Source organism: Cervus canadensis, chromosome 17 (assembly GCF_019320065.1).
Source record: "Cervus canadensis isolate Bull #8, Minnesota chromosome 17, ASM1932006v1, whole genome shotgun sequence".
In the NCBI taxonomy this organism is placed as follows: Eukaryota; Metazoa; Chordata; class Mammalia; order Artiodactyla; family Cervidae; genus Cervus; species Cervus canadensis.
In genome coordinates this window covers 21453161-21480158 of record NC_057402.1, presented here as the reverse complement: position 1 = coordinate 21480158, position 26998 = coordinate 21453161, and the positions used below count along the sequence as shown (strand labels likewise).

Genomic DNA, 26998 nt, shown 5'->3' with positions numbered 1-26998 from the left:
AAATTCCTTCCTTCTCTTTTCTCTTACCGTTTTTTTTCACTTCTGATCTACTTTGCTTCTTTCTGTATAATGTTTGTCTTGTCTTATTATTCTGTCACTTCTCTGCTTTCCCTTACTCCCTGAATTTTTAATGCCTTTTTGTCTCTTTTGCTTCTATCCAAAACTAGGAAAAAATAAAAAGGATTCAAGGTAAAATGACTTTTGTAGCATGCCAATATAGACATGCGTGCATATGAACATTCCAGCTTTTGAGATCATGATATCTTTTTTTCAGTCTGTTATTATTGGTGTATTTTTTTGTACTGTATTAAAGGTGGCACTGTGTAAAAAATGAGACCTACAGAAAAAACAAACACTTCAGGATTTTCTGATAAGCTGATCATTAATTATTTTTATCATTTGGGGTCAAAGTTTTGCTTCTTCCCATTGAACAAGGTAAATGACTCTAGGTTCAGAAGGAAAAGATGTTATATTGACTGATTTAGGAATAAATCAAGAAATGTGACATTTCGTGCATGAGTCTTTTCACTTAGAGTGCAAGGTTGTCAGTCAGAATTTGCATGGTATAGGAAATCAATTGAAACTTGAGCCCATGGACATTTACTTCAGCAATATTCTTACTGATTATCATGACTGTCTAATTAGACTGTTATAGGAATAATTTAGAGTTTATGAAAGGTTGAGGTTCTTTTGTTTAACTGTAAACTTTCTATTGATATATAATGTATAATTTGTTAGCTCTATTTCGTATGACAACTATTATTTTGTCTTTATTAAGCAAATAAAACTTATATGTTGTACACGCTGCTAGTAAACCTTAAGCTTAAAAAGTCATTTTACATAGAAAGTTGAATGTCTTATATAACTGTTTTAAATTGCTTCAGTTTTTTAAAGGTAAGTTGTTTGTCTAATTTTTGTTTTCATTAGTGATACAGTATAGTATGTACTTACCGTAGAACTATATTTAATCTTCTGCAAGCCACTTTTGTTGATTTTTAATCTTTAAGTAGATATTGAATGATCCACCTCAGAAAAATGTGTCAAATATACTGTTTTGTCCTTTTCATAACAGCCATTCTAACAGGTATTAGGTGATGCCTCATTGTTGTTTTGTACGAGAGAAGTTTTTCTTTTCATGTTTTATTTTTCTCTTAGTGACCATTTATCTTTATACTTATATCAATTTTAAAAGGTCATAATAAAGCAAAATTGAGATGCACATGCTAAGTGGCTGACTTGGCTCACTCACTCATGCCTTGTATTTCAGACCTGACATACTCACTCACTAAAACTTGATTCAGATTCATTTATCAGAAAGTGATAAATCACTGTATATCATGTACTTTGTAAGACAACCACACAAGTTATTTATAATCAGAATGCTGCATTCATATACTGAGGATCTAGTATATAACATCTGCTAAGAAAATTCGATTTTAATATTTTTTCTTAAATTTTAGTTGTTAGCAGGGAATTTAATATTAGATTAAATACAGTTATCTTAACCATTTCCTGTTGAAAACTGTTAATTTAAATCATTTAAACTCTTAATTTGATTTTCCTTAAGGTCAATAACTCTTCATTTTGCAGTGCCTGAAAAAAATGTACAGATACTATATAGGAATTCCATGCACTTTTTATTGTGTTGATTATTTGGAACATATGAATTAGTTAACCTGTCTCTACTGCCTTTTTCTTTTCATCCATATGTAATTCTTTGAAACAAAAAAAAAAAGGGAGATGCATAATACTGAGAAATAAGTTTTTTTGTTTCCAGTAATCTGTAAATCTAAATGCTTAATTTCCGTGTGTCTTTTCCCATTTTAAATGATCAAGTTTAATAAATTGTTAAATTTATAAAAATTTAATCATCTTTGGAAACTATTGTTAATCAGCTCTTACTTTGATTTCATCTGTAGAGAACAACATTAAGGTAAATATTTCTCACCACCTATGGCTTTCTTAAAAATCATATTTAGCCAGCCAGTAACTCATGGTTAAAGCTGCTCATGTTTTTCAAATATTTTTATATGATTTTAAACAAGTGTAAGAATTTTATCTTATACTTTTCCACTGTATTTTTTAATTGAGTAAAAGAAGTGATTATCTTCATAGTTCTTATAAACTAAGCTTCTATGAAGCAGAATATTTGAAAACTTTGGATTGATTTGGGGAGAAAAAGATAAAAGATTAGAGTACATATTTACCCTTATTGGAATGTGAATCCAAGGGGACATTAGCAGTTTGAGATATAATACATTAAATATATATAATTCAAAATTGCTTCACCTACTTGTTAACTTACACTATTTAAATATGGGTAGAAATAGTTTTTTTTACATACGTTCATATTTTTTCCTGTGAAAATGCAGTGTTCTAAAATTTACTTCCTCTCTATTAATGTAGTAGTTTGAACTGTGGAATTTGGAACAATTTTGTAATAAATTTATTAAGTGTCTTTTATTTTTTCCTAGTATCCTTTTTTTGTGTGTGTGTGGTAAATGTTAAATCATAGGAGCAAAGAAATAGAGGGGGAAAAAATCAAAACAAAAATTTGGATATCTAAAATTTTTAGCCCAATTTTTATTTTGCCTTTTTTTTTTTTTTGGTTGCACTGCACATCATGACTGATCTTAGTTCCCCGACCAGGGATTGAACCCATGCCCCTTTCAGTGGAAGCACAGAGCCCTAATCACTAGACCACCAGGGAATTCCCTAGTACAGTTTTTAAATAATTGACATCATTTCTAAAATCTAAGTCATTTCACTGGTATCCATGATAGCTTCATTTAATCTACCAAATTTAATTATCGCCTAAGTTATATTACAGACATTTTCTAAATATGTGATTTAGAGCTTCTTTCTTTACTGCATTTCTTCAATTTACCAACATCAGCAAACATTTCAGTGAGCACTAAGACTCTTTTTTTTTCATTTTTTAAAATTTATTTTTAATTGGAGGATAATTGCTTTTACAATACTGTGTTACTTTCTGCCATACATCAACATGGTATACATATGTATACATAGGTATACATATGTCCCCTCCCTCTTGAGCTTGCCTCTCTACCTCCCATCCCATCCTCCCCCAGCACTATGACTCTTGTAAGACAAAAATGCATTTATGATGGAAACCAGTTTACCTTTTTTGCCCTTAATTTGAATAATTCTATGTTATGCAGAAGAGAAAGTAATATTAGACATCTAAAAATGTGGCCCAGTTTTGGTCAGCATTTCTACACAGTATATTTGTTTTACCAAATAGGTAGCAACAGGAGATTGTCAGGTCAAATTTAGTGGTAATTCTTTGTTGTTGCTTTTTGAGGGAACATTGTTAAACTCTGTAGTAAAAATACTTGCCTTGTTTTATTTGTGATGATGTCCAAAAAGGAGAGGAAATACAGTTTCTGCTAAGAATTGAAAGTCCAGAAATAAATATAATGATGAGAATGAGTGCTTCTATCACTGGGGAACTTTCTTCATCTAAGCACATATGAACAATTGATCCTTGTAGTCATATATAGCAGTAAACATTAATAACTTAACAGTCTGAAGTCAGTGCAGAAGATATGGAGCATTATTGAAAGATGGAGTCGAGCAGGTGGCACTTTAATATGTTCAGTGTCATGGTTGACTCTAAAGACTAGTCGAATGAAATTACTTGAGGTTCTAAAGATTTAAAAAGCGAACTCATTTTGCTGCACTAAGGAAATGCTACTGATCAGGCTTTCTGTGTCCCTTTTTTCTAGGCTAGAAAATATTAACCCTGAAGAAAATGACATGGTAAGCCATTCTCCGAGGAGATTTCTTGATGTCAGTCTTATATCTTAGAGGCTTAAGTTCAATTGAGTGGGTTTCAAGAACTAAGATGTGGGAAAAAGAAGAATTGACACACTAATAATGTACATCTTTGCTGCAATATGAAAATTCAATAACTTCACTCAGTCAATTTACAATTCACATGTGCCTATTAATTAAAACCCTATATTAAATAAAATATATTAAAACTTCATGTCTGACTAACATATAATGGTGTTGGTAGACATTACAGGAATTACTGAACAGAATAAACAACGCAGACACAGGGGTAGCTATTCAGAAGAATGGAGCTATAATTGTGGATAGAATCTACAAGACCAAGGAATGTAAAAAGAGAATAACTGCAGAAGAAATGAACGCAGTGATTGAAGAACGAGATGCTGCTTTGTCTCAGGTAACTGCATGTATCTGTAAAAAGCTATGTCTACCATTTTCCCCTCTTTCTTTACATTAAAAAATGACTTTCCCCCACTTATTCTTAATTCAAATTAGTTTTTAGCTTATAATTAATACCACAATGATTAGCTATATTAAGGTAATCACATATTTTGTTATATCATTCTTCAAATATATGCATCCTCATTTCTTAATAAAACTGTTAGCTTTTTATAAAAATTTAGTTCAATTCTTTAAAGTAATCGCTTTTATATGAGACTTCTTACTTGAGTCACAGTTTTGGGAGGGCTGAGATTATGTCTTTATTACTGTTTTATTCCCAGTGCCTAATTCAGTGCCTTTTAGTAAACATGGATAAATGAATCAAATTATTAGGGTATTCCTTTCTGAACATTACTTACACCTTCCTGCTCCAACTGAAACCTGATCACCACCCTGAGGATGCAGCTTCCACTGCAGTTCTCTCAAGTGTGAATATTCCCTCCCCCAGCAGTTGGGCCACTGGCCTTGCAGGCTTGTTCAACTAGTGCTTTTAGATCATTGTTCCTTTTTTCTCTCTAAACAGCTCCAGCTTTGAGACCCATGCATCAGATTGTACCACCCATTACACACTCCTGTTGCAGTCATGTATACACTCCCATATAGCTTCCTTCATCTCTTAAAGATTTTAGGATCTATTTTACTGTCTCTTTCTTTAGCTTACTTCTGTCACAATTCTTGGTGATTTAAGTATCTATGTGGATGATTCTCTCAATAGCTATCTCATCTCTCTGAATCTCTCTCCTCCAGTCTTCCAGATGCTCTTTACCTGTTCTGCTATCCACCCTATGATCATACCTTATTCTTGGTCATTATCAGTCTCAATTTCAAGCGTCCACTTACTATCTTTCCAGCTCACTCTAAAACTCTAGGAAATTTTCAACTTTACTAGCGCCTGATTATATTGATCTTATCACCTCTTTGCCTTTCCTTTAACCCCTTCATGTCCTCTATCTAGCTTAGATTCCTTGGGTCACCATAATTATCTCCTGCTTGCATGTAAGATAACCTCAGTTGTCCTGACCTTCTTCCTTTGTCCTGCTCACCTAACAAAACTTAAGTTTTATAAATTTGACTTTCTGCCTGTTCTATCCCTTCAAAGCTTTATATGGCAAGAGTCTATCACACACATTTGATGACTGAACTGTTCATGACAGTTGTCTTCAAGTAGACCCATGGTGTTGCCTGATAACTTTCTTGCCTTTTGCTAGTCCACTCACTCTCCCCCTCTGGAGGACTCCTTTATCTTCTTCCTTTCTCCTCAACTATCCAACCTCTTCTCACCAATAGAAAGAGAAATTTCTGCTTGTCCCCACCAGATCATTGACCAACCTACCTGTGTGTGGCACCCATATACGCTGCCTTTTCTACTTTATATCTTTCTTACATATTTCTGTTTGCAGACAGCTTCTCTGTTTCACACTAGTGGACCTCTTTTCTTGCTTGCTTAAGGTTATCACTTAACCAGTTGTGCCTTTTCTGCTTCATTAAATATTTCCTATTAGTTCATTTCTATCAGTATCTGATGTTCTTTAGAATATCCTTGAAGGCTGGGTGAGTTTTGGTACATCTTGGCCTACCTGCGGTTTACCCCTGTGCTTTTGGTGAGGTCTCCTGAACTGAGAGCTAAGTATTCACTAGGGACCTACTCCTGGAGAAGCCTCTAGTGTGGTGTTTGTCTCCTCAGCATTTTAAGACTGTTGGAAATGCCAGTGTTCTTTTCACAGGGCTTAGGGCTTAGCTTTTTAACTTCGAGCCCTGTACAGGTTTGGGATTTAGCAAATGATATGAGATGGAAACATCTCTCAAATCTCTAATTTTGTCACTTCAGCCCTGCATAAATGCCAGAGGCTTAGATGACTTCTCTGTTCTCCAACCAGAGTCCTCTCTGTAGTCACAGCCTGATTGCTCAGCCTCTTGCCCATTCCTCGACCCTTTAAAACTTAGGAGGAAAAAACGACTTCCAATCTTAAAGTCACCTGTCTCCAGCTAAACCCTCTTCAGAATTCTAGCTGCTCAAGTCATTGTTGCAGAGCAGTCTTCTGCTGTCTTAAACATGATTTTTAAATTTTAATCTAGCTTTCTTTTTTCTTGGCTGGAGCACTGTTCTGCCACAAATAATTCTATCATATCTCAATGTGGAAATCTGACATTTATCATTTACCTTCGGATTAAAATTGGGAAAAGTTCAATTTAAACTTTTTAAATGAGCAAGTTTTTTTTTTAAAGCATTTTGTACCCTACCAAGTGTATTTAATCTTGGATCATTCAGCATATTGTTTAAAAAAAGTGAAGTGTTAGTTGCTCAGTTGTGTCTGACTCTTTGTGACCCCATGGATTGTAGCCCTCCAGGCTCCTCTGTCCATGGAATTCTGCAGGCAAGAATATTGGAGTGGGTAGCCATTCCTTTCTCCAGGGGATCTTCCTAGCACAGGGATCAAACCCAGGTCTTCTACACTGCAGGCAGATATTTTACTGTCTGAACCACTAGGGAAGCCCTATATTGTTAAAGAGAGTCAAAATTATTTTTATGAGCTTACAACAATTACAGGTATAAACTCCAGTTTAGGATGTTTTAGAAATCATTTATTTTGTTAACTAAAACATCCATGTATATAGAGAACTGACCACTTTCTTCCTTCATCCCTACTATATTCTGAGTCTTTATTACAAGGTCTTTGCTTTTGTGTTTTGGATATATTTTATATACCAACCCCCGTAACCCTTTTGGCAAAAGTCCATACCCCAGCCTTCATTCCCACACCTTACTTACTCAGTGCTCAGAGGCTAGGCCCTTCACCTACTGCACTGAGTACCACCCAAGTTCCAATCAATGAAAATATAATATTATTCTGTGGACTACAACCATCAGTGAGACCTGAAGCCTTCTGCCAGGCTTCAACCATCTATGCATATCCTGGGAAATCAAAACTAGCCTAGAACCAGTCTAATTTAGCCAGAACCCCAAGGAATAGTATGATAATTATGTGAAAACTTGACTGGACCATGGGGTGTCCAGCTTTTTGGTTAGACATTATTTCTGATTGTGTCTGTGAGGATGTTTCTGGATGACATTAGCATCTGAGTCTTACATCATTGACTTTCCTGGTTTTCAGGCCTTCGGACTAAAACTGAGACTATACCCTTTTCTTATGTTAGAATGAGATTTTGTGTCTTTGGAAAGAGTACCACAGAAATGTCACCTTAATTAGCACTATTTTCTCTTTCCCCAGGTCAAGCATCTCAGTATCCTTTCCCTGAGTTTCCTTTTCCTTTGTTGTCTTCTAGTTATTAATTTTCCTTCTTGGACTATCAAGGCTAAATGAGTGACCATAAATTTCTATTACCTGAACACCATGCAGAGAATCTTAACTCATCACTATTTTCTGGAAAAGAGTCATTCTAAATCCCTAAATTCAATAGTAACCCTTTTTCATCTGTGCACTTTTCTTTATTGTGTTTGTTGTTGAAAATATTTTTAAAACATTTGTGTGCCTCTTTTAACCAAAATATAATTAACACATCTTTTTTTGATAGTTGCTTACTTCTGTCAAATGCTATAATGAAAACTATAGATCCTGAGATCTTTCAGGTCCACAGTTGACAAATATAAAAAGCAGGGAGGACCACAGAGTAAATACCGGGGTAATTAAAGAAATTCAGCTAACCATTTCACTAGTCAGGCTCCTGCTTCTCTATAGCTTGCAAGCTGTTGATATACCATGCAGTAAGCTCTAGCAAAATGAAAAATAAACCAGTTAAGAGGAAGATGTGAATCCAGTACAGGATTACAATGAATAAAATTCTAAGAAGACAGCTGAACAGTGTACCACAAGTACAGGTGATTTGTTGCTTTGTAACTCTTTGTACCTTTAAGTGTATTTCCCCCCTCACTGACACATGCTTCTATTCACTTGTTACTCTCTCATCTACCTACTGCTTTATAGCTAATTTAAATATTATCTCTTCCATAAAGGTCTCTTACATGTCACAGTATTGATAAGTATCTGCTTTGTGCCCACATTTTGCTTTACATCCTATTATACTACTTGTCACACTACAGTACAGTTAATTGACTTTATGCCTATCTTCCCACCTAACTTGAAGGTAGGAACTGTTCTTTATCTGTGTCTGTTAGTCCTTAGGACAGTGCACGCACAAAATAGATGAATTAATGAACTGATGAGCTCAACTATTTTATATTTTTTTTTTTTTCAATTTTTTTTTTTTTTATTAGTTGGAGGCTAATTACTTTACAGTATTGTAGTGAGTTTTGTCATACATTGACATGAATCAGCCATGGATTTACACGTATTCCCCATCCCGATCCCCCCTCCCACCTCCCCTATTTTATATTTTAGATCTATTTCAAGATCAGTTCAGTTCAATTGCTCAGTCGTGTCCGACTCTTTGTGACCCCATGAACTGCAGCACACCAGGCCTCCCTGTGCATCGCCAGCTCCCGGAGCTTACTCAAACTTATGTCCATTGAGTTGGTGATGCCATCCAGCCATCTCATCCTCTGTCATCCCCTTCTCCTCCTGCCTTCAATCTTTCCCAGCATCAGGGTCTTTTCAAATGAGTCCGTTCTTTGCATCGGGTGGCCAAAGTATTGAAGTTTCAGCTTCAGCATCAGTCCTTCCAGTGAATATTCAGGACTGATTTCCTTTAGGATGGATTGGTTGGATCTCCTTGCAGTCCAAGGGACTCTGAAGAGTCTTCTCTCCAACACCACAATTCAAAAGCATTCATTCTTCTGTGCTCAGCTTTCTTTGTAGTCCAACTCTCACATCTACACGTGACTACTGGAAAAATCATAGCCTTGACTAGACAGACCTTTGTTGGCAAAGTAATGTCTCTTTTTAAATATGCCGTCTAGGTTAGTCATAACTTTCCTTCTAAGGAGTAAGCGTCTTTTAATTTCATGGCTGCAGTTACTATCTGCAGTGATTTTGGAGCCCAAGAAAATAAAGTCAGCCATTGTTTCCACTGTTTCCCCATGTATTTCAAGATAAACTGAACTAAAAGGAGTTATTGAAATATTATTTATTCATCCACATTTTACTGAGGACCTGTTACATCTCTGTTGGGGGACTCAGTGAAAGTGAGAGTCGCTCAGTCATGTCCACCTCTTTGTGTCCCCATGGATTACAGTCCATGGAATTCTCCAGGCCAGAATACTGGAGTGGGTAGCCTTTCCCTCCTCCAGGAGATCATCCCAATCCAGGGATAGAGGGTTCTCACTTTTGTGGAACCTATATTTTAGTATGGTAATAGAGATAGTGAACAAACAAATGAATGAAGTATTTTCAGTTAGTGATGTTATTAAAATTAAAAGGTAATGGAGAGTGACGACAATTGGTCATAGGATTGTCACTTTAAATTGGGTGATCAAGGCAGTCCTTTTGTTGAATTGTTAAATTCTGGTGAATAGTTGAACTGAGACTTGAAAAAGAAGGGTCCAGACATGCTAATCTATAAAGAGCATTCCATCAGGGAAGAGTACATCAGCAATGTGCTGTGAGAGGGAACAACCTTTGTGTGTTCAAGGCACTGATGTAAATGCTCCAAGCTTAAATATGGTTGAAGAGCAGTGAACAAGATAGCAGCAACTGATGAGGTAGAAGAGACAGGCAGCAGACAAATTTGTAAGGTTTTATGTGCCATGGTAAGCACTAAAATTAGTGTCTTATTGAAGGAGAAACCTGTTGCAATAGTCCAAGCCAAAGATGAAACTGATGCTAGCTCATAGGAGCAAGTATAGATTTGGAGAAGTAGACAGATTTGGAAAATATTTAAAGAGTATAGCGAGTAGATCTTTAAGACAGATTGGTTTGGGGCATAAGGGAGCTGAAAGAATTAGGCTGAGTCTGTTTTGGACTTGAATGCTGTGTAGATTGTTTGCTTCAATTTTTGTGATGAGCAAGTTAAGGTGGGGGGTTGGGTGGGGGTGGTGATCAGTGTATTTCCAGAGGGAATTTATATTTTTGATGGATATGGTATATTTGAGATGATTCTTAAAAATCCAAATGGAAGTATTGAGTATTCACTTAGCTACTGCAGTCATCAGTGTACAGATAATTAAAGCTGTGACTCTAGATGAAACCAGAGAAAGGTAATTGAGAAAGAGTGGGCCTCAGATCAAACCCTGTGGTCTGTCAACAATTTAGCAGTTGGCCAAAGTGGAAGGGGCCCACGAGGAGACTAGAAATGATGGAAAATGAAGAAAGAAACTGAAGAAAAGAAGTGTTTGCAAAAGATGAGAATGATCAGTTCCCTTGAACAATGTCGAGGGGTCATGCACATTGAAGGTGGGATCATTACTTTTAAATTTGAGCACATGGGAGATGTTGACAAGAGTTTTGTCCAGGACAGAGGCCACATTGAAACGGTCTGGGGAGACAAAGAAAGGTGAGGAACTAAACAGAGTGAATGTATACAACTTTTATCTCCCTATAATGGCAATAGAGAAATTGGCAATAGATGGAGAATGGGCTTATGTTTAGGGTAAGGGTGAATGGTTAGTGAGCTTTTCTTTCTTTTTTAATGTGAGATTCTAAGGCATGTTGGTCTGTTGATGGAAATGAACCAGAAAAGAAGGAAAGGTGAATTTAAGGGAGAGACTAGAGTATTATTTTAGCAAAGTCTTAAAGTAGATAAGTAGATTGAGAGCAGATAGGATCTAGAACTTAAGAGTTGTCTTTTGCTAGGAACAGTAAAACCACTTTCGTTGTAGCAGAGTACCGTCAAGAACTTGGATAGATACATGAGCTGGCAAGTTGATGAATTTACGAGATTAGATGACCATCCTTTTCTTTATGACAATGTTAGGTTTTTTGAGTTTCTCAGTGTTATAGGTCAGTGGATGGTGGTGGAGATTTATAAAGAGGTGATAGTTTTCAATATAGTCAGCCTTCCCTATCTATAGGTTTGGCAGATACAGTGGATTCAACCAACCACTGATGGAAATTTCTATCTGTGGTTTGTTGAATCCACAGATGTGGAAACCCCGAATAAGGAGGGCCAACTGTATATTTATTGAAAAAAATCTACATGGGCCCTTGTAGTTCAAACTGCTGTTTTTCAAGGGTCAACTGTATTTATTGTACTACAACATTTTATGTAAGAGACTTGAGCTTCAGTGGGTCTTGATATACGCAGGAACTCCTAGAACCAATTCCCTGCAGATACCCTCAGGATGACTGGAGTTGTCTGTTTGTGTGTAAACAAACTTTAACAAATCTACTTGAAGAGCAAACCCAGATTCCTGACCAGTGATGTAACCATCAAAGGTAATATTCCACATTAGCAGAGGAAAGCATAACCAAGTTTCCAGATCTCTCCATTGTTAAGTGTTGCTTTCACTTTGTATCCTTGTAATTCATGTAATAACTAGCACCTAATAAATGCAAAATAATGATCTGTTAAATTATTAGAAGTTTGACAAGAAACTCATACTTGAAAAGAAAATAGATCATAACATTTAGAGTTTCATTTTTCAAGAAAAGTCAGAAACGTGTTTAACATTCTTTATTATTGTCACTATAAATTTTTATTAATTTTTTCCCTTGTCAGTTTGTTAATTTGCTTTCCTGTCTATCATACAATTATTTGCCTGTGCATTTTTTTCCAGTCCATCTTGCTGAAATGTATTGTTGATATTTGATCTATTCTAATAACTTTCTTTCTTCTTATTACAACATTTTTACAACTTTATGAAACTATAGATAACTTTGGACAAGTACAGATAAGCAAGAAGGGAAACAGTGATACACAGATCTTTTGTCTTCTTTTCAATGCATATCATATAACCTACTTGATAACCTGATTTTTTCACTTTGATTTTATATTTTGTCAGATATTCTTATATTTTTATAAATGTTTATATTGATTTATTGAACTCATATGCTATTTGGGGAGGTAGTTATGTTTTTTTCTCTTCTTTTGATAGCAGGAGCATTTTTGTATGTAAATTTTTATGTACATCCATGTTTATTTCCTTAGGGAAAATTCTTAGAAGTAGAAATACTAAATCAAAGAATATAAACACTTTAAATAAATATAGATTTTTGTACTGCCTTCATAGAAAAATTGTACACAGAAATGTTGAGATTTTATCCAAGGGGAATTTGGATGAATAAAATTCTCAGGAATTTAGATTTTATTTTCTAGGCAGTTGGGTCTCCTGAATTTTTTTTTAGTTTTCTGATAATATAGAAAGTACGTTCTTGAACAAGATTTCTGGACAGCACTGCATAAAGTGAATTGTATAGTATGAGTCCAAGGCTGAGGAAATAGTTGGGATCCTATTGTAATAATTCAGGCAAGAGATAATGAGGGTCTAAACAAGAAAAATGATAGAGGAATAGATATGAAAGCTAAATTTCCATTAAAAGACAGTTTAATACATGTATGACTTATAGGAAGGAGCACAAATCTTAAGTGAAAATTTGGTGAATATTGACCCCATTTTATAGTACAGAAGCAGCACTCCAGAGGGCTCCCCCATGCCTCTTCCTAGTCAGAATTCCTTTCCAAAAGTAGTCACTACTGTCACTTCTAACACTTTCTGACTTCTAACACCTAGGTCATTCGGCGTGTTTCTAAGCTTGATATAAAAGGAATCATGCTACGTACTCTTCTGTATCTGACTTCCTTCATCCAGTGTTATTTATGCCAGTATGTTGATGTGTGTTGTTACAGTTATCAGTGGTTTATCTTTTTCACTATAGTGTTACGCTCTGTTGTATGAAAATAACAGGTGTTAGAAATGTATGTTGTTTCTCTTTTTGATTTATTATGAATGAAGTCCTGTGGTTGTTCTTTACATGTCTTTTGGTGGGCATAAGCATTCACTACTTTTGGAACATATTCAGGAGAATAGCTGTCACAGATTTAGCTTTCGTAGGTAATGCTAAACATTTTCCTGAAGTTGTTTTACCAGTTTATACCAGCAATGTAAGAGCTTCTCCAGCTGCAGGGTTAACACTTGCTATCACTATTTATTTTAATTTCCATCATTTTGATTGAGATGTAATTGCATTTCATTAAGCTTTAATTTGTGTTTCCTTAATCACTAATGACATTGATCTTCTCTTAATGTATTTATTGGCCATTTTGATATCCTCTTTTGTGAAGCGTCTGTTAGGCTTTTGCCCAATATTAAACTTGTTTGTTTTTTCTTATTGATTTATGTAATTTGGATACAAATGCTTGCACAGTTTGGCGCTTTCATTTTTATTCTCTTAATGCTGTCTTTTGTCATCAAAAATTCTTAATTTTAATGAAGTAGATTTTCTCATTTTTTTCCCTAGTAGTTAATGTATTTTGTGTGTTGTTTAAGAACCCCTTGCTTTCTCAGAGTGATGAACACATTCTGCTGTGCTTTCTTTTAGAAGCTTGATTATTTTAGTTTTCACATTTGGTCTTCCTTGCTTTCCAATTAATTTTTATATATTCAAGGTACATCATTTTCTTCATATGGATATCCACTTGTTTGGACCCAGTGTCGTATATTTAAAAGATCAACTCCTTTCCTCTTGCCTCCAGTGAACTCTAATGTATCGGGTGGGTGTATGTATGTGGATTTGTTTCTGGATTCTTGGTCCTTTGTTCAGATTGTCATTTTTCATGAAAAAAAAATTGACTAGTATTCTGATGAGAATTGCATGCACTATAAAGATCAATTAGAGAAAGATTGGCTCGTAGCAATGTTGAATCTTCCAAACCATTGATCTTTTCATAAAAACTATTAATTTTTCTTTGTACACCACTTTGGTCGCATCCCACAAGTTTTTGATATGTTTGTATTTCATTATTATATACCTTAAAATATTTGTTACTTTCTACATTTGATTTTTTTCTTGAATCCATGAATCATTTAGAAGTGTGTTGCTTAACACTTAAACATTAGATTTGATATTATCTTTGTCATTAAATTAGAATTTAATTCCATGGTGACAAGAAAATAAGCTAGGTGATTTCAGTCCTTAGAAATTTGTCGATACTTTGCTCTGACCCCAAAACAGGTTGTATTTGTTACATGAGCTGTGTACTCTAAAATATTGTGTATTCTGCAGTTGCCGAATGTAGTGCTTTTCTCTATATGTCATTTAGGTCAAGCAGATTAATCATGTTTTTCAGTTCTGTATTCATAGATTTATTCTTGCTTGTTATATATATTTCTGAGGGAGGTGTTTAAAGCATCAAATGACCATGATGAATTTTTCTTCTTTTAATTCTGTTAACTTTTGTCTTACTTATTTTGAAACCATGTAGTTAGGTTCTCAAGTCTTTGGGATTACTGTTTCAACCTTTTTGCCCTAACATCTTATGACATATTTTCAACATATGGCACTCATCACCTGGAATCCTTAATCCAAAAATCGTTAGTATTTTGCTAAACTTGATTTGTTATATTATCTCTGCATTATCCATCTTTTCCTCTATCCATCAGTTCACCTCACTCACTTAGTGAATTTCAGGTGAAGGCAGGCATCAGTACTTTGTCCTTTGAATTCTTCAGCACAGCCTATCATTACTTTTCACTCCAGAAATTTCCCCCATTCTGTTTTCAGTTAACCCATGCCCTTGCTGTTCCCCAGTAGCAATCACCAATCTGATATTTTTACATCATTAATTAGTTTTACTTTCTCTAGAAAGATATATGCTTGAGATCACAATATATCTTAGATGATCACATTTATTCGAGTCTCATATGCTTGTGTAGGTAGGAAATGCATATTTTTCTAAGCTTGCCTCTTGCTGTTGAGGACTGATTTTTTTTTCCTTAAGATTTTCTTCATCTTTTTTGAAGTAGATCTAGAATTTCTATTGTTCTTTTTCTGTGCTAATTCCTGTGGGTCATTCTGTTAAAACTGCATTTCAGCATATCATTCCTAAAGGTCCACATGTAATTTTGCCGTCTTAAAGTATCAAAAACTGAAATTATTTCCCTAAAATTTAGTCTTCACCAGCGTTGCAACTAATACTTTTTAAAATGTAATAGACCATGTTAAGTATGCAATACCATTTTCTCTGGTACATTGTTCTTCAGTGTGATAGTAAACATATCCTTATTTTCCAGAAAAAGCAGTGTTAGGCAAGATTGAAGGGAGTGTGAATTTAAGCCATGAACACATTTGACAATTAGCAGAAGTCTCTAAGTTTTGAGGAATCTGTATTATAAAGTTTTGGCATGAAAGCATCTTTATTCTAAAGACTTTGTGACATTTTTTTGTGTAAGTTATAAATTTATGATTTTTTAAAAAATCCCATATTTTGTAGTAATCTTGGAAAACTACTTGATAGTTTCATAAACTGCCATTTGGGCACAAAAATTCAAATTGCTGTGATTTTGTTTCTTCATTACATCTCTGATTTCATAAGGAAAATTTTCAGTTAGCATTTTGGTTGATTATATTTCTGCTAAATTTTATTTTCAAAAACACAGGATCATTCAACCAAATATGTAGTAAAATTATTTGACTTGTTCACACAAGTAGTGTGGGAGTAACATAAAGATATCTGAATGTATCATTCACTATAAAATATATGTCTTTAGTCCAAAGTATTAGGACACTTTTTAAAATAAAACTTTCATTCTCAACATCAAGACCTTCACTCTTGAAAATGACTCTGTGGCTGTGCCTGTACATTTACCTACAGGTTTGTTTGATTAATTGCTACTTGACTCATCTATCATAATACTAAGCTCTGGGATCACAAAAGATCAGATTCTCAAACCACCTCCTAGAATTAATTTAAATATCTAATGTTGATACTTGCAATGATTCAGGGGATAATGGTTTTTACTGTTACTAGTAGCCTGTTTCAGTATTATAAACCCTTGAAAAAAATTCTGAAGTTATATATTAACTCCTTATTAACATTATTTAACCTGTTGTGGTAAAAAATTATCATAGTCTTTATTAGTACGTTAGAATATATAATGAAATATACTTCTAAGTTATAATTTATCTGGAAACTTTCAATAAACATGTAAGTCATAAATGTATTACTAGATCTTCATGAGTGTTATTTTGGTTTAGTGATCCTTGAAAATGGAATGTTTTTCACTATGAATATATTTACATTTTATTTACAATTTTTATTTCAAATACAATTTACACATAAATGAAATACATAAGTATTAAATCAGCAATTTGACAAGTTTTGACAAATATTTTCACACACATGACCACCTCCCTCTGAAGACAGAGAACATTTCCATATCCCAAGAAAGTTCCCTCATTTATTTCCCTTCCCTGACAATCACATCTGCCCCACCCAAATGACTTTTCTGTGTGTGTTTTTTTTTTGTCAAAATTAATTAATTATTTTTAAAAAAGATGACTGAGGGCCAGGGACCATTCTTTCTGAATAATGCCAGCTGATGCGTCTAAGCAAAGATAGAATTGGAAAATGTAATAATTGATTCAGGTGCAGACCATCCATGGACCCCAAAGCCATTGAGGGAAACCACTTTGGGGAACACAAGATCCCAAAATATCACCCTACAGACTTTTCTGTTTTTAACCACGGAGTTGTTTTGCATATTCTAGAACTTTGTGCAAGTAGATTAAACAATTGCACAATTGGCAGCACAATATTTACATTCATCCATATTGCTCTTTCTACCAAGTACTTCTTTCCTTTTTCAATAAAAAGGATACTTATCAAGTATTCCATTGTGTATAATCTTGCATTTCTTCTTCATTTTCCTGTTGGTGGAACAGGAAACTTGGATTTGTCCCATTTTTGTTCATTATCAATAAGGATACTATGAGAATTCTTATACAAGCCTTTTTGTGGACGTAAGTTTTCATTCTCTTGGTTACAAATCTAAAAATGAAATTGTGGGATCACAAATTGCTCACTGAAGTTGCTCTCTCAATTTACAGTTTCAGCAGCAATTTATGGACATTCTGATTGCTCCATATACTCACCAACAATTGTCAGTATTTTTAATTATAACTGTTTTATTAGTTGTGTAGTAATATGTATATCATTGTGGTTCTAATTCATATCTCTTAGTGACTAATAGCAGTTTTTCATGTGCTTATTGATCATTTATATACTTACCTTTTTGGGACTTCCCTGATGGTCTAGTGGTTAAAGACTCCTTGCTTCCAATGCAGAGGACAAGGGTTCAGTCCCTGGTTGGGGAACTAAGATCCCACATGCTGCATCATGTGGCCAAAAAAAAAATAAAATAAAACTTGCCTTTTTGAACATCTGTTCAAGTCTTTTACCTATCTTTTAATAGAGTGATTTGACCTTTATTGATTTGTATATTCTATATAAAGCCAGTTATTTGATATATGTAGTAAAAATCTTTGTTCCTAGTCTTCTCTTGACTACTCATTTTCTTAATTCTGTATTTTGATGGACCAAGTTTTAAACTTTGATGAAATCTGAGATGTCATATTTTTTTATTGGAATAGAATTGCTTTACAATGTTGTTAGTCTCTGCTTACAACTTGGTGAATCAGCCGTATGTGTGCATAGATCACCTCCCTCTCGATGCTCCCTCTCAACCCGTCCCCCTCCCACTCTCTAGGTCATCACCGAGCACCTAGCTGAGTTCCCCGTGCTATACAAGGGCTTGCCACTAGCTATTTTACACAGGAGAGTGTATACATGTCAGTGCTACCTCCTCAGTTCGTCCCACCCTCTCCTTCCCCACTGTGTCCCCAAGTCCATTCTCTACATCTTGCCTCTCCTTCCTACCCTGCAAATAGGTTCATCTGTACAATTTCTCTAGATTCCATGTATGTTGTTGTTCTGTTGCTTAGTCATGTCTCTTTGCGACCCCATGCGGGACAAAGATCCCATTGGGGATCTTCCCAACCAGGAATTGAGCCCGTGTCTCTTGCATCTCCTGCACTGGCAGGCGAATTCTCTGCCTTGCACCTGTTGATGAGCATGCTGTTCTGCTGTAATGATGTTTCCCGATGCTTACGCCATGGGCACACTCCATTGATTGCTGTAAATCAGCGGTGTCAGGCATTGCTTGTCCTCCAACTTTGTTCTTTTTTAAGATTGTTTTTGTTGTTATAGATTCTTTGTATTTTTCTATAAATACTAAAACCGGATTTTCAGCTTCTATAAAAAGCCTGGTGGGATTATGATTAGATTGTGTTGAATTAGTAGATCATTGAAATGGAGGGCGATTGACATCTTAGCAATTTTTAGGTTTTTTTTTTTAAATCCATGGTATTTCTCACAGCCTTCTTGATATTAATAGTATATTACATGGTTTAAATTGAAGAATCTTAAAACAGTAAAATTTCACTTGCTATCACACTTCTTAACATATTGACATATTTTTATTTATTTTGATTGAAATAAATTGTTTTTTAAAGAAATTATGAGAATTAAAAATACACTCTATGTTTATCCATTTTTGATTTTCAGCATTCCCTATTTGTTCATGTTGGAATGATTTTCCTTATTTGTCATTTTTCTTTATCCGAATAACATCTTTTAGCCCTTCTTTCTTTCCTTCCGTTCTTCCTTCCACACATCCTTTCTTCTTTTCTTCCTTCATTTTCTTCCTTCCCTCCCTGCCCTTTCTCCCTCTCTCACTTCTTTCATTTGTTCCTTCATTTTTCCTTTCTCTCTCTCTCTCTCTCTCCTGTAGTATACATCTGCTCTTCTTTAGTTCCGTTCTTATTTATCTCCATATATTTTTATTTCACCCTCATTTTTAAGGGTATTGGTGGATGTGATAAATTAGATGTCTATGAGAGATGTATATAGGCGTGCAGAATTGAAACAAACATTCTTTTAATGAGTTCAAAGCCGTAAAATTTGCTCTGTGAAATTCCTGTAAAATGTTTGATTGCTGCTTCTGAATTTTAGTACCAGCTTCAAGGCAGTATCAGTTTCAGGCTACTACTAGCCCATGGACCACACACTTTGTATGGATAACAGAAACTTCAAAAGCGAAAGGGTTGTTTAATGAAGGATTAGTGGACTGGAAATGACAGTTGGGAACCAGGAAAATTATATGTTATTTTTTCCTGTTTCTGACATTACAATATTTGAACATAGAGTAGGCTCTACTAGAGAGGGTACAGATGAGGATGTCATGGAAGTGACTAGTTCTTTTTTTTTTATCACGCTGAGGAAATGAAGGGATTAAGCTTAAGAATGTATGGAAGTATTTTGGCAATGAAAAAGTACTTCCAAAGTCCCCAGCACCAAAAGTGCAGGAAGGGTAGGTAAGAAAAAGAATTAAGGCAGGTGAGAATGCAAGTTTCAGTTGACTTGAGGGAGCTAAATACAGTGTTGACTTACTTTTCTACTGAGATTGCTCTTGATTCCAGTCACATGGTTTGGATGATGTTCATGGGTTTGCATATATATATTATTTTTAATTAGTTAATAATTTTTGGCTGCACTGGGTTTTCCTTGCTTTGCATGGGCTTTCTCTAGTTGTGGTGAGCAGGGACTGCTCTTCAGTGTGGTGCGTGGGCTTCTCATTGCAGTGTCTTCTCTTGTGAAGAATGGGCTCTAGGGTGTACAGGCTTCAGTAGTCAGCTCATGGGCCCTAGAGTGCAGACTCAGAGGTTGTGGTCTATGGACTTAGTTGCCCCACGGCATGTGAAATCTTCCCGGGCCAGGGGTCGAACCCATGTTTACTGCATTGGCAGGTGGATTCTTATCCACTGTGCCACCAGGAAAGTTCTGAATATGTATAAAATGGAAACAGTTTCCAAAATGTACAAATATTTTTTTAAAAATAGGTGAAATAGAGAATTCCCTGGTCCAGTGTTTAAGACGTTGTGCTTCTACGCATGGGGCATGGGTTTGATCCCTGGCCAGGGAACTAAGATCTGACAAGCCGTGTGCTGCAGCCAAATAAATAAATGAAAATAGGTGAAATGATTGACTCCATTGAAAAACTAGGAAGTGCCTAAATTTACAAAGTGTTTGCTAAATAGCTGTCACTAAATCAGACCACAGGTAATTTACTGCTTTCCTTTGGAGAATGCTAGTTATAGTTACATGGTCAAAAATAGAGTCTTATCTCTCCAAGAGAATGACTCTTTAAATTTTCAACTTGTTGATACTTTGATTTATCACACATTTTTTTAGTTTTTCTCTTGTAACCTTAGAAGTTGAAGTGGCTGCTATTAGGATATCATAGTGTTTGGGCAACACACATTTTACAACAAGAAAATTACGAACGAGTACTTAAGTAATTGACAGCTGTGTTGAGATTACAACATTTATAATAGCAAACAAACAAAGTTTGCAAACCAAGAGGAGGAGGCATCTGTGATTCCAGGAATAAGATAACTGAAAAAGAGCTTAATAAACTATTAAATATGGCTGTCATCCAGTCGGTACTAATACTATTTCCTGAACTCTGCTTTGTGTCTTACAATAGTAAAAGAAGCATCTCTATCCTCTTGTGCAATAACTGTCAACTTAACATTTAGGTTATACTGTTGTTTGTTTATGGATTTTGAGAAAATCCACTGAAGTTTACTTAAGCACCAATTCATTACAATGGTATTATTTACTGAATTTTGTTTTCCTGACCATTAGCTAAGTACAAGGTTCAGCATTACAAGGTTGTGACTGTACCGAAAGGATCAGAGTACCACAGCCTAGTAGTCGAATTAACCAGAGAAGTCAAGTCATCATCTTAGAAATAAATGGTTTTGCAGAACTGAAGAGAATGTAGAAATTGAATAAGCTAGATCAGATCTGTTTTATGTAGTAATTTTATAGTTTATTTTAATTATTTGAGTTGTAACATATTGTTATACTTTTAATTAGTTCTGATTGTTCATATTAAACTATTGAAATGCAATACTTTCCTGATATAATTCATAGCAAAACAAAAACTCAAAGCAATTCTATAGTTTTTATTAATGAAATTGAAGAGAAAGTGTTATTAAGTTTGAATTGTACTTTTTAATTTAACTGCTAGAATTATAATTTCAAATCTATTTAATATTTTAGGTGATCATCCTAAAATCTGGAAATTGCAAACTAAGTTTTCTTAAATTTTATATAAACATATTTATAATTCAACGTCAGTGTAGTAAGTATAATTATAAGCATTGACATAATAAACAATTCATACATTAGATGTGAAATATAATAGCCTCAGTGTTAAACTGTCATTTTCTTCTTGTTAGACCTGAAGGCTGGACCGACAGATTGAGATCCTTAGAAGCTGTGGCATAGTGGAAGTGTTGCCTCTTCCCAGGGTACAACAGATACTACTGAAATCAAGGAGTTCTGTGGCTTTTGTTTTCCTCTCTTCTTTTTTTGGGCAACCTGTTCAGATTACTTCCTTTGATTTATCATCCTGCCCTTCTCGTCTTTTACTCCTGTGTATGTCATATCTATACACAGCCAGTTAGAATACACTGAGGATTAGGATGTAGGGAAGAGAGATCAAAGAGGGATGGGTTGAATGGACAAATGATGTTAGTTTTGGCTTACTTTTCTGTTCAGGGAAGTATTACTTGCATTTTTAATCTTTTTTAGTTTCTTATGTTATTAACAACTCAATGTTAGTAATCATTTCTAGATGTGTTCTATTAGAATCCAGAAAAGGTGAAATAATGGAAATATTTCTACATTGTTCAGTTTGGTCGCCATGAACTACATTTGGTTCCTGAGCACTTTAAATGTGGCTAGTGCAACAGAATAATTTATTTTAAATTTTATTTAGCTTTAATTAATGCACAGTTAAATCTGAATAGCCACATGTGCCTTCTGTGTATATATCAGTCAGAACAGCTCTAGGTAAAGATTCAGGACCTCAGATTAAGTTCAGAACTGGAATAGACCTGTTCAAGTAAATTATAAAAATAAGTTTGATAGGTGCAAAGGAATTAAGCAATAACTTCACTCTTTCCTGGAGGAAAAATCCACACTCTTCACAGAAAGACAGCATAATATAGATACCTTACAGTGAACCACCCACATTGACCAGCACATAATTAAAAATACTAGAAGTAGATAAATGTGAGCCACAGTCCAGAGAACATGTAGTTAGCAGAAGCAAATCTTGACACATTTAATACATTACAAATTCAGAACAGTGCTTTGAAGAAGTTATTCTAAGTTTCTTCCAAGACTTAAAGTAAAAGTGTTCCCAGTGTGTGAACTGCTGGGCAATATCAGCAAGGAAACAAAACTCTAGAAAGAACTTAATTGTAAAACTAAAATTGTAACATCTCATATGAAAACTTCGGTGGACATACTTAATAGTAGTTTAGAGACTGGACAGTAAAAGATTTGTGAGTTTGAAGACAGATCAGAATTTATCTAACCTGAAGAAAAGAGAAATAAATGAAAATAAAAGAATATAACCTCAGTGATCTGTGGAACAGTATCGAGCATTCTAACAATGTTTAATTTCCAGCTATTTAGGGATATTCTAGATGTCTTATTCTTGTTAATTTCTCATTTAATTCCCTTGTGAGCAGAAATATGCTCTATGATTTCAGTCTTTTCAGATTTATTGTGAAACATTTTAAGGTCAGGCATATAGTTTTCTCTTTCCATTGAGAAGAATGTGTATTAGGTCAAAGTGAATGAAAAGTAAAAGTCAAGCCTTCTACAGTGTTAATGATTTTGTCTAGATTGTCTTGCAGTTAGAACCAATTATGATTGCTGAATAGTGTAAAAGAATGAAACTTGAGCACTCATGCTATCTGATTTCAAGACTTGCTCTAAAACTACAATAATCAAGACCATGCTTTGCACATGCACAAATCAGTAGAAGAGTGTAGCAAGCCCAGAAACAGATATCTATTGTGTGAAGTGTTAGTTGCTCAGTCATGTCCAACTCTTTGAAACCCTGTGGTCTATATAACCCACCAGGCTCCTCTGTCCATGGAATTTTCCAGGCAAGAATACTGGAGTTGGTAGCCATTTCCTTTTCCAGGGGATCTTCCCGGCCCAGAGATAGAACCTGGGTCTTCCTGCATTGCAGGCAGATTCTTTACCAGGGAAGCCCCAGACCTTGTGTATAGTTCCTTAATTTTTTTTTACATTTTTAATAGATTTATTGAGATTTACATGCCATAGTAGTAGTAGTATCAGTCACTCAGTCGTGTCTGACTCTTTGCAACCCTGTGGACTGTAGCCTGCCAGGCTCCTGTGTCCATGAAATTTTCTGAAGTGGGTTGCCATTTCCTTCTCCAGAGGATCTTCCCAACCCAACAATTGAACCTGGGTCTCCTGCACTGGAGGCAGATTCTTTACCATCTGAGCCACCAGGGAAGCCATAAATATATTTAAAGTTATAATTCAGCATTTTTATTGTTTTCATAGAGTTGTGCATTCGCAAAATTTTGGAACATTTTCATCAGCCCAGAAGAAACTTTATACCCATTATTAGTCATTCCCATTCAGTCCCGCAAAGCACCCCTCCACTAGCCCTAGGCAACCTCTAAGGTACTGTCTATCTCCGTAGATTTACCTGTTCTGGACGTTTATGTAGTGGAATCACACAAAATGTGATCTTTAGTGACTAGTTTCTTTGACTTTATATAGTGCATTTACAGTTCACCCATGTGGTAGCATGTATCAGTACTTTTATAGCTAAATCAATCCTTTTTAAATTGCCAAATAATAATATGGATATATACCACATTTTGTTTGTCAGTTGATAATTTATTTCTACTTTTTGGTTATTGCAAATAATTCTCCTTTGACTGTTCATTTACAACTTTTTGTGTGAATGTATTTTTTTCACTTTCTTGAGTATATACCTGGAAGTGGAATTTCTGTGTAATATGGCAACTGTAACTGAAAATTGGGCTGTCTCTTCCCAACTGACATCATTGTAATGAGTCATGGAGACAGTCCAGAAAGGTCAACTAAATATGCCATGAATTTTCCTACCAATTGAGAGTGTCAAATTGGTTGGGGGTTCATTGGGTTGCTGTAGATCCTTAATTGTTTTCTAGAATTTCCACAAAACTTTAGTCCATATGTTGTTGACTTTTTGTTTCCATTGAGGAGCTTATTTGTCCACCATCTTGCAGGTGTCATTCTGCTCATTGTCATTTTGATTTACATTTCCCTAATGGCTACTGATATTGACTATCTTTTCATGTGCTTATTGGCCATTGATACATGTTTTTTAGAGAAATATCTATTTTGGTCCTGTGCCCATTGTTTAGTTATGTTTTTATTCTTCCTTTTGTTATTGAGTAGTAAGAATTCTTTTTGTATTGTAGATATAAGATTTTTCTTTTTAATCAGATACATCATTTATAAAATATTTTTCGCTTTCTGTGGGTTGTCTTTTCACCTCTTAATTATATGAGCAACCATGTGCAGCACACAAGTTGTTCAGTGTAGTGAAGTCCCATTTATTTTTTTTTTCTTTTGTTGTTTGAAGGCTTAGAAGGTTATGCCAAACCCAATGTCACTAAATTTACTCCTGTTCTTCCCTAAGATTTTTTATACTTTTATTTCTTACATTTAGATCTGTGATCAAATTTAAGTTAATTTTTCTGTATGTACTAAGAAAGTTGTCTGACTTTATTCTTTTGCTTGTGACACATTTGACATTTGACCAAGGCATCAGGTCAGTCCACTGTGGAAGGATATATTTACAGCAAATAATGGTGGAACGACAGCTCAGTATCAGTATGAAATTAAAAGGAACCTTAACTCTCTCCTCACACCATACTCAAAAATAAAGTCAAGGTGGATTATAAACTTAGGAGAACTTAAACCTTAAAGATGCTGTAAGATACCAGCGGTAAATATCTTTATTACCTCAAGGGAGGCAAACTGTCAGAAAGGACAGAAAGAGCTCCAACAATAGCAACAACAACAAAAAGTGATAAATTTAACTTTGACAAAATTAAAAGCTAATGCTTGTCAAAAGCCAACTTTAAGATGTAGGACTTAAAGGTAGGAGGAGGTAGGACTTCCCTGGTGGTCCAGTGGCTGAGGTTCCTGTGCTCCCAGTGCAGGGACCTGGTTCGGTCCCTGGTCAGGGAACTAGATCCCACGTGCTGCAACTAACAGTTCACCTGCCTAAGCCAAGTAAACAAACAACGAAAAGTAAGCCATAGCCTAAGAGAAAATATTTGCAATTCATGTGTCTGACACAGGACTTGCATGAAGTATATTTAAATAATTCCCACAATTTGTGAATAAAAAGAACCCAAGAAAAAAAATTGGCCAAAGAGTGGAAGAGAAGCTTCACAAATGTTCAGTGAACACACGAAAAGATTATTATAATTTGTGAACAGGGAAACACAAAGTTAAATGTGATACCACGTCACATACACAATGGCATCTGAAATTAAAAAGACCAACAACAGTAAATTTTGGTGAGAATGTATAGCAAGTGAAACAAGGACTCATTGCTAATGGGAATGTAAAATGGAACAACCAGTTTTGAAAACTACTTGACAGTTTCTTAGACACTTGAACAAGATATACTTTGTGACCTAGCATTTCCATTTCTATGTATTTATTCAAGGAAAATGAAAAAAAAAATATATATATATATAATGCTGTAGGAATTTTAGAGAAACATTTATAGGAACTCATTTGTAATATTCAAATACTAAAGACAACTGTCATTTCCTTAGTAAGAATATGGACAAATATGTTATATTCATACAATGGAATATTATTAATATTTTACATGAAAAGAATGAAATACTCATGCACACAAAAGCTTAGATGAATCTCAAATACATATGTTGATTGAAAGAAGTCAAAGGATTGCAACTAAAGATTTTATTGTTTTTTTAACAAAATTAAAAGACAAGTAAAATTACTCATGGTATTATAGAAAATTCCAAATGTTCTTTTCTGGTGGTCAAGGACTTCTGCCAGGATTTAACTGGTGTTCTGTAAGAACTGCATTTGTATATATATTCTTGATGCACCATGGAGAGAGTTGTACTCCACGTCCACCTACTTCTCCATCATCTTGTCAACCTCCTCATGATACTACAAATCAGAACAATGGTAGCCTATGGCTATGAATGGGCTTCCCTTGTGGCTCAGATAGTAAAGAATTCACCTGCGATGCAGGAGACCTGGGTTCAGTCCCTGGGTTGGGAAGATCCCCTGGAGAAGAGAACGACAGATTGGGAGCACCAAGACCTTTCTGGTGTGATGTAAATATTATATAACATCATCCAAAGATTTTGCATATTCCTGTATTTAAAATTATTTTAAGTATATATTTTTTTCAGTTTTTATATTATGCTGCATTCATGCTTATATGTATACAATAGCCTAAATATTGATTACTGGTGCATACTTTTAATTTTAGATCAAAATTAATATAGAAAAATAAGATTTCTTAAAAAAATTCACATTATTTATTTTTAAGCATGTATTATATAGCTTCAATGAAGCAGGTGCTGGATTTGTCCCTGGGATTGTAGGTGGATGTGAGGGAGAATGACAAGCAGATGGTTGTAGATGAGAATATAGAGAAAGGCAGTGAATTCAGAGAAGGAAGGAGGGAATGGTCTTCCTCGGGAAGGCTTCCCAGTGTTAAGACGGGGTGTGGTATTGTGTGGGTAAATCATATATGTACAAAAACTTGTGCAAAGGCATAAAAGTTGAAAGTAATATTCATATATTGGGGACTGTGGATAATTTATCATGTCTGAACTAGAGCAGGTGTACAATTGAGGAGGAATGAGATGTGAGAATTTTAATTCTTTAAGCAATGGGAAAACCAATATACAATATCAAGATAGGGCAAGTAGGAGTTAGT

General features: G+C 34.9%; 1 protein-coding gene across 4 annotated transcripts in view; it reads left to right on the top strand.

The window, feature by feature from the left end:
• The window catches only part of MIPOL1 (mirror-image polydactyly 1), a 284075-nt gene that overhangs the window by 98904 nt on the left and 158173 nt on the right, over positions 1–26998 (top strand). For all 4 annotated transcript variants that reach the window (XM_043489769.1, XM_043489765.1, XM_043489767.1 and 1 more), the window contains 2 exons: positions 3750–3783; positions 4043–4213. In XM_043489769.1, coding sequence (XP_043345704.1) covers positions 3750–3783; positions 4043–4213 — 205 coding nt within the window. The remainder of the gene's footprint in view (positions 1–3749; positions 3784–4042; positions 4214–26998) is intronic.